Source organism: Oreochromis niloticus, linkage group LG5 (genome assembly GCF_001858045.2).
Source record: "Oreochromis niloticus isolate F11D_XX linkage group LG5, O_niloticus_UMD_NMBU, whole genome shotgun sequence".
Classification (NCBI taxonomy): Eukaryota; Metazoa; Chordata; class Actinopteri; order Cichliformes; family Cichlidae; genus Oreochromis; species Oreochromis niloticus.
The window spans coordinates 30,109,648-30,120,901 of NC_031970.2; the positions used below are offsets into that span (position 1 = coordinate 30,109,648).

The 11,254-nt window shown below is 41.5% G+C and overlaps 1 protein-coding gene across 10 annotated transcripts in view; it reads left to right on the plus strand.

Moving 5' to 3' along the window:
• Nucleotides 1-10,331, plus strand: part of LOC102077211 (inter-alpha-trypsin inhibitor heavy chain H3) — a 54,236-nt gene extending 43,905 nt beyond the window's left edge. For 8 of the 10 annotated variants that reach the window (XM_025907443.1, XM_025907442.1, XM_025907439.1 and 5 more), the window contains 16 exons: nt 123-233; nt 343-468; nt 690-806; nt 890-1,058; nt 5,204-5,329; nt 5,835-6,016; nt 6,146-6,328; nt 6,897-7,036; nt 7,173-7,333; nt 7,433-7,462; nt 7,615-7,659; nt 8,235-8,363; nt 8,847-9,048; nt 9,220-9,395; nt 9,517-9,628; nt 9,744-10,331. In XM_025907443.1, the coding sequence (XP_025763228.1) occupies nt 123-233; nt 343-468; nt 690-806; nt 890-1,058; nt 5,204-5,329; nt 5,835-6,016; nt 6,146-6,328; nt 6,897-7,036; nt 7,173-7,333; nt 7,433-7,462; nt 7,615-7,659; nt 8,235-8,363; nt 8,847-9,048; nt 9,220-9,395; nt 9,517-9,628; nt 9,744-9,882 (2,148 nt within the window). In that variant the 3' untranslated portion in view covers nt 9,883-10,331. Of the gene's footprint in view, nt 1-122; nt 234-342; nt 469-689; nt 807-889; nt 1,059-5,203; nt 5,330-5,834; nt 6,017-6,145; nt 6,329-6,896; nt 7,037-7,172; nt 7,334-7,432; nt 7,463-7,614; nt 7,660-8,234; nt 8,364-8,846; nt 9,049-9,219; nt 9,396-9,516; nt 9,629-9,743 lie in introns of those variants that run through there. The other 2 variants (XM_019358675.2, XM_019358678.2) reach the window with 2 other exon arrangements.
• The last annotated feature ends 923 nt before the right edge of the window (nt 10,332-11,254 follow it).

An 11,254-nucleotide genomic window follows, 5' to 3' on the forward strand; every position in this document is an offset into this window, starting at 1 on the left:
GATTAATGATGGGCTGTCTGAAGTAGTTTCTGTAAGGAACTTGCGTTGACATAGTGAGTCTTTACGCCATAATGACCTCATATTTTTTTATGCTTCATGTACTTCCATGGATGTTGTGACAGATTGAGGCAGATATCTATGAGCCTCAAGGCATTGCTTTTGTTGAGGCGTCTGCAACGTTCCTCACCAATGAGCTGATCCCTCTGGTAGAGAAAACTGTCACAGACACAAAGGTGATATTTTGGCAAGATGTATGTCCTTGTGTTTTTACAATGTAGTATTTAAGTATAAAGGATATATGTACAATAATGTAAAGTGAAATTAAACTTTTCTGTTTCTCAGGCACACATCTCATTCTCACCAACAGTGGAGCAACAGAAATGTCCAGGTTGTAAGGGCTCATTAATTAATGGAGATTTCATCATCAAGTATGATGTGAAACGAGCAACAAGCCTGGGGGAAGTTCAGGTCAGCTGATGAGACAGAACTTAAAGCAGCACACAAGCAGCCTTTATCTCAGCTAAAGCACAGACTGATCTCAAACACACTCTTGTAGACAGCAGTTTTATTTATAGAACGGAAAGCTGCAATCATTATTTTGCTTTTAGTCTTACGTTTACTTCCCTAGCTGTATTTGTCTGCTATACATTTCCTTGCTCATCTTAACCCAAAGTACTCTTTCCCTTCAGGCAGTAAATGGATACTTTGTGCACTTCTTTTCTCCCCCTGACCTGGCCAGAGTCCCAAAGAATGTGGTGTATGTAATTGACACTAGTGGATCGATGCATGGAGCAAAGATTGAACAGGTAGGGGACTAATTAGAGGCAAATTACATACCATATGCATGACAGTGTGTTCATCTCCATATATGTTTTGTAAACATATAAAGACCCGAGAATCAATGGTTGCCATTCTGCAAGACCTTCACGAAGAGGACCACTTTGGTATCCTCCTGTTTGAGCGTAAGATTAGTTACTGGAAGGATTATCTTACCAAAGCAACAAAGAGAAATGTTTCTGACGCCATTGACTATGTAAAGAAAATACAGGACAGTGGAAGTAAGTATTGCTGAATTTTATGTACAGTGATTTTTTTTTCTTTATTCTGCTTATTATCTGCATTATTGAATGAGTGAAAAATGGCAAAATTCTGGGTCATTGACAACTGCACAACAAGACTGGCATCATTCTGCTGTGTTACTGTTATGGAGCTAAAACAAGCAACTTTGTCAAGTTTTGAGTGTGAGGTTGCCACTAAACATGTACAGTTGTAATCAGACGTTTACATAGTCATCACGGGCATGAATTTCATGGTAATTTTGGGCTTTTAATGACTTCTCTGAACTATTCTTTTTCCAGAGTGGATTGATTGTATGGCATACTTTAATGAAAAAAATAGACAAGTTTTAATTTATTTATGAATTTCTTTAGTCCACACTGGGGCAAAAGTATACATACACCCATTTAAATCTTGTTTTGACAAGGCCAAGACCTTTTAACTTCTTGTTAGTCATCATGACTGATTAGTTCTTTGCCAGTATTAAAAAAAAAAAAGTTTGCTATCCCTCACTGGATTGAGCAATACTCAGAACAATGGAAAAATCCAAGGAACTCAGCGAAGATTGTGTAGAGTTACACAAATTGGGAAGGTCTCTCGAACCAATTTCTAAGCGACTGCAGATTCCAAGATCATCACTTCAATTGCACAAGTTTTTTGCCAAGGTCTGTAAGAAGACCCAAACTGTCATCTTCAGATGGGAGGAAATTCATCAGGATATTGAGGAACGTCACAGAAGCCACAAAGGCGCAAGGCTACAATGAACTGGAGACTGCTGGAACACCACCGTCACTATCAAGGACTGAGAGGGTGCCGACCAAGAAAGACGCCCCAGCTCCAAAATCGACATCTTTAATCTCAAATGAAATTGGCAGCAGTCCACATGGACGAGTCAGATGTTCTTTGGGGAAAAGTTTTATGGTCAAACAAGACAAAGATTGAGCTATCTGATATCAATGACGAGAAGAATATTTGGAGAAGTAAAGGTGAGGCTTTCAAACCTAAGAACACCGAACAGGCTGTCAAGCATGGTGATCATGTTCTTTGTGTTGCTGCTAAATGTGCATTGCACAACATCGGTGAAATAATGAAGAAGCAGGATTACCTCCAAACTCTTCAACTTCACCTCAGATCAGCTGCTAAATGATTGAACTTGGACACAATCGGGTGTTCCAACAGGAAAATATTTGAAGCAGGCCAACAATGACCTTCTGAAATTAACTTTCTAACTTTCTAAAGCCCCAGCCTAAACCCTATTGAAAATCTGTGAGCTACATTTTAAAGGTTTATGCCTCTAAACCAGTAGTTCCCAAACTAGCGTACGCGTACCCTCGGGGGTACGCAAGTGGCTGTAGGGGGTACGCGAGGGTCGGGGTTGGAGTGGGGATCACAAATTTAAAAAGCTGAAATTTGGGCTAATGCAGTTTTGTGTGGCTATTAAATACATGGACCATATGCCACCCTCTGGTGTTCAGCAAAAAAATAGCTCTGACAAAATACATGGGCGTGACTTGCCCAAATGACTGACACCTAACAGTTGAAGTTGCCTCCAAGCATTCAGTGCAGCACGAAAATGGACAAGTGGTTAACAAGAAAAAAAGGCCCTACCACAGAGACACCGGCCACAACAACCAATCAGCTCATATCTGAAGATACATTTTCCAGTGACCGCACAGGTGATTGTTCAACAACAATGTGTTCGTCAGATTTGGATGCTAGCACGGATGTATCTGTGGTTCCTAGCCAAGTGGCTAGCATAGCTGGAGCCAGTCATGTGGAAAGTGATGAAGTGTCTGATGCGGAGCGTCAAAGTGGGAGAAAGCATGTCAGCTTGGACTGTAATACAACCTCATGAAAGAAGCGCAAATATGATGACAATTATATTTCGCTGGGGTTCACGTGTATAAATATTGGTGGATTTTCCCGGCCACAATGTGTTATTTGTGCAAAAGTATTGTCTCAGAACTCAATGAAACCTTCACTTTTGCACAGACATTTAGAGACAAATCATCCCCGTTTGAAAAATAAACCAAGAGAATATTTTGAGGGACAGCTAAAATCACTTTCAACAAGTAAAACCTGTATTCAAGTGCCAGATCTTATGAATAAAAACAGACTACAAGCATCTTACATGGTCAGTTACAGAGTGGCTAAAACCAACAAACCCCACACCATTGTGGAGGACTTCATTCTCCCTGCTGCATTAGATATGGTAGGGACAATGTTGGGGGAATAGGCAAAAAAGATGATACAGTCCATTTCAAACAATACTGTCTTACGGCGCATCAATGCAATATCAGAAAATGTTTTACAGCAGCTACTTCTGCGCATACGCCACAGTGAATTTTATGCAATACAGCTGGATGAATCCACGGATGTGGCTGGCCTGGCGCATCTCCTCGTATATTTGCGCTACATTCATGAAGGAACTATCAAGGAGGACATGCGGTTCTGTAAACCGCTGGAAGAAAGGACAACTGCCGCAGGTATTTTTCAAAAGCTGGAGACGTTCATGAACACACGGACTCGTGTGGGAAAGATATGTCGCCATCTGTACTGATGGCGCACGGGCCATGACTGGGAGACACGGAGGTGTGGTTTCGCGTGTGCAAGCAGTCGCGCCAGATGCCTCCTGGGTACACTGCAGCATCTACCGAGAGGCTCTTGCTGTAAAGGGAATACCTGTCCGTTTGAAACATGTTTTGGACACGAGTGTAAAAATGGTTAACTTTGTGAAAGCCAGGCCGCTGAACTCCCACTTATTTGCTGCGTTGTGCCATGAGATGGGCAGCGAGCATGAGACATTATTACTCCACACAGAGGTTCGCTGGCTATCTAGAGGGAAAGTGCTGACCCGTTTCTTTGAGCTGAGGGATGAACTTAAAGTTTTCTTCAGTAACCATCCCTTTGAGCTGTCTGAACATTTGCATGATGAAGAGTACCTTACGTGCCTGGCTTATCTGTGTGATATATTTTCTCGTCTGAACGAGCTCAATCTCGGATTGCAAGGCGTTTCTGCAACTATATTCAATGTTCAAGATAAAGTTGAGGCCATGATAAAGAAGTTAAACCTTTGGAAGAACTGCATGGACACAAACAACACTTAAGTCTTTCCCGTGCTGCATGATTTTCTGTGCTCAAATGATCTCACACTATCAAAAAGTGTAAAGCGTGAATGTAACGTGCACCTTAAGGAGCTGGCGGCACAGTTACGCCGATACTTTCCAGAGACGGACGGCTCAAATGATTGGATACGTCACCCGTTCATCGCCGTGCCTACTTCGTTATCACCGTCTGACCAGGAGAGCCTGATTGAGATCGCCACAGATGGATCTCTAAAAGTTGAACACGCTCAAAAGACCCTGGCGGATTTCTGGATAGGACTGCGCACTGAACAGCCCGCGCTGGCTAAGCGCGCTGTCAAGACTCTGATGCCTTTCGCCACCACATACTTATGCGAAAGGGGATTTTCTGCTTTAACAAACATGAAAACAAAATACAGAGCAAGACTTTGTGTGGAAAACGATTTAAGACTCAGCCTTTCCCAAATTGAGCCAAACACTGAAGAGCTGTGTGCCTCTGCTCAAGCACATCCATCACATTAAATAAAGTTCTGTTTAATGAAAGTTCATATCTGGCCTTTATGCTCTCAACAAAACGGTGAATTCTAATAAATCTTTTGATACACTATACACACACTAAATTCTGTCATTACTAAAATATATTAATAAATTCATTTGGTGGTGAGAAATAATCGACTGCAGTATTTAATTTTATGCATGCGGTATTGCAATGTATTTATAGACACTAATTAAGAGTCGCTGGTAGCAGCGGGTATGCGGCTGAGGCTGACATGTCTCAAGGGGTACGTGGCTGGAAAAAGTTTGGGAACCACTGGTGTAGATTAAACAATCAAGGTGGTGTTTTCATTTCAGAACTTTAGAGGAGTTAATAAAAGTCTTGAGAACTTTTGTACAGAGCTATAGTCTAACTAAACTGAATCCAATCTTCATGGAAAGACATACTGCATAGAGAATAGAAATGAGATTATCTTTGGGTCAAGGCTTAACAAGTAAAAGATTAAAGTAAAAGTTTGAACATGATGAGATTTTCATGTTACTCTACTCAAAGCATCATTGCTTTTCAGGCACCAACATCAACAGTGCTATACTGGATGCGGTTAGTTTGCTGAAGAAAGAAAGGAAAGAAAAGAAAGTTCCAGAGAGGAGTATGGATATGATTTTTCTACTGACTGACGGGATGCCAAACAGTGGTGAGACAATCTTAAACATTCTGTGTGTTGAAAATTGTGGTGGATCCACGACTGGGACAGCAGGGAGAGACAGGGGTCCAGGCTGCTCCGGCGCCCGTGCCGGCTCTCAGGGTGAGGGCCGCCAGGCTCAGCGGCCTCAGTCGGGCGATGGGGGTAGGTGGCGGGGCGTGGCCTGTGACCAGCCAGGACGCAGCCTGCTGCCGCACCCATCCCAACTCCTTGGGTGGGAGCGGCTTGTGCCCGGCAGTTGCTCACCGGAGGAGGAGGGCCGCGAAGCAACTGCTGGGCCCACCACCAGCTCACCCTGAGCTAAGAGCGCGGGAGGAACCTGCCTCCTGCAGCATTTTATTTACTCATTTATAAGAGCAGATAAATGAATATTAACAATGTTAGGGAGTAAGATGGAACTGATTTGTTATGTAAAGCTGACACCCAACTCGACAATTTCATTGGAAATGGAAGCTTTTTAATACATGCTCATATGTAACTGTGTTTGTGACTGCAGGGGTGACCAGCCCCCAGCTAATCCAGCAGAATGTGTTTTCTGCTATTGGAGGAAGCATGTCTCTGTTCTGTCTTGGATTTGGAAATGATGTGGATTACTCCTTCCTGGATGTCATGTGCAGGCAAAATAAAGGAGTGGCCCGTAGAATTTTTGACGGTTCAGATGCTGCCATTCAACTCAAGGTAAGGCAAGAAAATAAGAACATTAAGGACTGTAACATGAAAATTAATGCAAGCGTAGAAATGCTAGTTTGTGCCTTACATAAATGGCAACAATTAGTTCAAGAATTTCATTGTGTGTCTTTGTTGCAGGGTTTCTATGAGGAAGTGTCCAGCCCTCTGCTCTTGGAGGTGGATCTGCGTTATTCAGAGAATACAGACTTCTTAACCAAAACCCACTACAGCCAGCTGTTCAACGGCTCAGAGATCGTGGTCGCTGGTCAGCTGAAGGAAAATGACATGGACAACTTCTCGGTGGAAGTGTTTGCCCACGGGGTGAGAAAAGGGAGAGCAAATTATTAAAGTATTTCCTTTACAACATGAGTTTGACTTCAGATCTATGATAGTGCTCATACAAATGAGCCTTATTATCCAGTCTTACTGTGGCTGAAAATGGAATTTCAAGAACTGTAAATGAAGCTAGTGGCTTTTATCCATCTTTATACTTATGTGAAGCACAACACTTATGCTTATAAGATTAGATCTGTTTAAATACTTTAAACAACTATGACAAAGTTAGTACTAAGTTCCTACCACCATATATCTACCCACTTTACCAACTGTAAGTGCTTCATGAACATCAACATCTTTAAACTAAAATGAAAACAAATCTGTGTGTGGTGTTCAATTCAATTAATGAATTAAATTTTGCTGAAACACAAACACAAACAAATCACAACAATAGTCAGTTCAAGAGACTTTATATTGTATGGTAAAGAGCCTACCTTAAAGAAACGTAATTATCTGAAACAATATTAACATGCTGATGTCAGCTTGCAAAAAAAAAAAAGTTGAGTGGCTGCACAGAATAATGTCTGTCATTTAATCTTTCCTTTTTATCAAGTCTGAAGAGAACTTTGTGGCACAGGGAAAGGCCAGTGTGACTGACTGGCAGACAGTGTACCCAGAAAAGGGGTACATTTTTGGGGATTTCATTGAGCGTATGTGGGCCTACCTCACCATCCAGCAGCAGCTGGAGAACAGGTTGGTTCGTGGGGAAATTTTTCTGTTACCGTGCAGATAATTTATTGATGGTGATTTTTTTTTTGTTAAACATTATGTTATACATCATAATAAATTATTAAAGTCATGTCCTTCTTGTCCTCTGTCTCTCTTCCAGTGCCCTCAGTACTAAAGAGGAGAGAGGAAATATAGAAGCCAAGGCTCTGAACCTGTCTCTGAAGTATAACTTTGTCACCCCTCTCACATCCTTGGTGGTCACCAAGCCTGAAAACGAGAATGGAGCTAATCGCTCTTTAATTGCTGATAAAATGACTGAAAGTAGGAGAATCCACTGCTTATTAAATTAGCAGAAACATTCTTCTCCCATCACTTTGGCAAAAATAACTTTTTCTTTTTCATTTCTTTCCTATTTTACAGGCCAGCGACAGCAAGCAGAAAGACACATGGGTATGGGAAGTCTTTGAATGTAATTTAATGTGTTTTCATTTACTTTTTTGTTAAACTGCTATAGGAGAAGAATTTCCCAAATCTGGGTTAAGTAAAGCCTTTCTTATCTTATCTGACTTACACAATGCATATGAAGGAAACTGTGCTTTTAGCAGGTGCCCATGCATCGCCTGCTGTCGGCTCACCTGTAATTGATGGTAAGTGTTTCATATGTAACATTTTTACTGACTTAAACAGTTGACAGGTGGTTTTCTTTTCTTGTTTTTTTGCTTAAGTAAGGTTGGTTTCATTTCATGCTGTTATAATAAGCAAGCATTACAGCTTCCTTATACAGTTAATGAAAACATTCATAGAAGACTCAAGAAACTCAGGAGTTGTGAATGTTTTGACCGTCATTATTTAAGAGGTCTGCCATATCAAATACAATGTTACAATATTAGTAATACTAATGTATTAATGGGGTGATGGTATGTCAATTTGGGCCAAAATGTCTGAGAACTGTTACCAGAGCCTTGTTTAACATGTTTCACAAAGAATTAGGGCTGCTTTCAAGGTAAGTGGGGTTCAACCTCGTACTACCAAGATGTACCTAATAAAATGTCAAGTAAGTGTATTTAACTCAAAACATTTAATTCTGAAAAACCAGACTGTACACTGGTGTCATAAGGGCAGGTAGGATAGTTTTACTGTTGGTGCAGACTCGGTTTTATTATAACACACCTGTCAGCTCAATAATTAAATTAGCTTTTTACTCAGATATACTTTTTTTCAGACTTACTTGCTGCAGTTGATGGAGATCCTCATTTTATGATAGAGCTTCCAGATAAAAACGACGCTCTGTGCTTCAACATCAACGACAAACCAGGAACCATTTTCAGTCTGGTCAGAGACCCCAAATCAGGTCTGTCTTGAGTCTTACTGAAGGACTCCCCAAAGTTTGATTCTGTTCATCTGGACGTAACGTTTTCAGTGGGAGAAACGTTTCGTCACTCATCCAAGTGACTTCTTCAGTCTCAGCTGACTGCAGGTTTCCCCAATCTTATAAATGGTGCATTTGCATAATGACTAAAACTAGCACTACTGTAATGATCAAGGAACTGACCTCCCAGCCCATTGTTCCTTCAGTGGGCTGGTTTCAGTCATTATGCAAATGTACTGTTTATAAGGTTGGGGAAACCTGCAGTCAGCTGAGACTGAAGAAGTCACTTGGATAAGTGACGAAACATTTCTCTCACTGAAAACGTCCAGATGAACAGAATCAAACTTTGGGGATTTACTTACCTGGATGATTGAGCATGCATCAAGAGGATACTGAAGGACTTGTTCTAATGGGAGAATTTTCTTTTTTCAAATTTTCCAAATTCATTATCCTCCCTCATTTCAGGCTTTGTGGTGAATGGCCAAATAATTAGCAAGAAGAAAGTTGCTCTGGATGGTAACATGAACACCTACTTTGGCCATTTTGGTATCACACATCAGAAACTGGGGGTGAGACTGGATGTGAGCGTTCAGGAAATCTCTGTTTTCTACAGTGACAAGCAGGTCAAGCTGCTGTGGTCTGATGCCACCGCACTCAGAGATGCCAAGTGAGTAAAATCCCCAGGCAAAACACACGCGTAAAGGTGAAATTATTAAATATTTTAAACCATTTTTCAGTCCCACTAATTACTATATGTACTTGATACACGTTTACAAATGACATTAGTTTTTTCCTTCCTTTTTTCATGTGTTTTCCAACTTGGATGCCTCTGACCAAGTATGGAGCTCAAGCTAGTTAAAAACTGCAGTCTGACAGTGACGCTAAGGCACTCAGTGAAATTCAGGGTCATCCGACACACAAAGGTTTGGAAGAGACGCCACGACCACCAGGACTACCTGGGTTTCTACACTCTGGACAGCCACCACTTGTCTGCTTCAGTTCATGGTCTGCTAGGTATTAAACTGCAAGAAGCTTTGATGTAGTAATAAAGTGACTGTGTAGCTTTTTTTGTTTTTACTAAAAACTAATTCTTAAAACAGAAACAAAAGATGTCACATAAGCTATTTTCCTACAGGTCAGTTCTACCATGGGGTTGTGTTTGAGCTGACAGACCTGCGTCCAGGTGAAGGCCAGGAGAAACTGGATGCCACCATGTACGTGAAGGGGCAAAGGCTGAATGTGACAAGGCGAGGCGACTCCTTAAATTTTAGACGTGTGCATAATATTCACTTAGGCTTAAAATGAGTTTCCTTTCATGTATGCGCAAATCATCTTTGAAAAAACCATCTATATATTCTGTAGACACTGGCAAAAGGACTTCAACAAGGATTTGAAGAATGGAGAAAGCATCGCCTGCTGGTTTGTTGACAACGAGGGAAGAGGCCTGATCGATGGAGCAGCCTCAGACTACACCGTGTCAGACCTTTTTACAGCTATTTGAAAACGCAAAGTGCAATCAGCATTGCACTGGGAGCTGCAGGGTAGATTTACATGCTCTGGGTGGTGTGTGATGAGAAAGCATTGTAGTGAGTCACTGGGTGTTTTCTATTTCACAATGACACACATGCAAAAACTGAAAGCAAGTGCATGTTTATATCAAGGCAAGCATATCACGCTACAGTATATTTTGAGTGTATGTTTGTGTCCATCTGGCATTACAGAGTGTAATCGAACTGAACCTCTCCTGCTAAATATTATTTAGTCAAACAGCATCAGTGAGATAGTTTGCTTGACTCACACAATGACAGTGTGTGAGTCAAGACAGATTTAATGATGACACAAATAACATGGCAGGTAAAGCTTTCTGAATAGTCTGCATATATGACATACTGCATTAATTTCTCTATGCTTTTTTGGAATTAAATAAATATTTTGCTTTTTAAAAAAGTGCTCCCTGACAGCATAAAAAAAAAAAAGAGATTGGACTTGAGAACGGCACACGGTTAGCAGGCTGAGTTTGGTCATGTCAGCTGCAATTAAAACACAGATGTCATCTAACCTAGTCAAGCTCAACAGTAATAAAACAGAACTTATTGTTGTGGCCTTCAAAGCCGTACTCCCGAAGATTGGTGATCTACTCACTGACATAGTCGGTCGCCACATCCTACTATCCCCAGAAGTTCACAATCTGGGTGACAATTTGAGCTTCACACTTCCATTCCAGGCTCATATAAATGAAATGTCACCTGATGAGCACCTGTAGCAGAGACCCTCATCCATGATTTTTTCACCACCTGGCTGGATTATTGCAGTGAGGTCCTGGAGTCCTGGACAGGCTCCAGTATGTCCAGAAACTCAGCTGCTAGGCTTCTAACATGCACCAAGCTGTGGGAACACATCACCCCCACCCTCATAAATTTCCATTGATTCCTGGTCACATCACACATTACTTATGATATCATTTTTCTCACTTAAAAATCCCTCAATGCCCTGGCCCTGCAGTACCTGTCTGACCTGCTGCCCACACATAGTTTCTGAAGTCTTCAACCATGAGTGCGCTTTCTGTCCCCCACAATTTGACAGCCCCCCACCTCCTGGAACTCATTAACCTCTCGTTTATATACTTTTGTCTTTTGATACTCTTTTGTAAAGCATCCTTTGGTTTCTTGAAAGGCGCTTCACAAATCTAAGTTTACCTCGTCCTATTTCCACCTCACAGACACCTTAGTCAGAGCTCCGTCCGAGCCTGAGTCTTTATCTTCACCACCACCAGCATGTAGACACCAGGGGGCTCTGTCCTAAATCCTGTCATCTGCTGGGATTCCTTACTTGATGGGTCATCAGAGTTACAAAATACATTAATTTCTCTATCT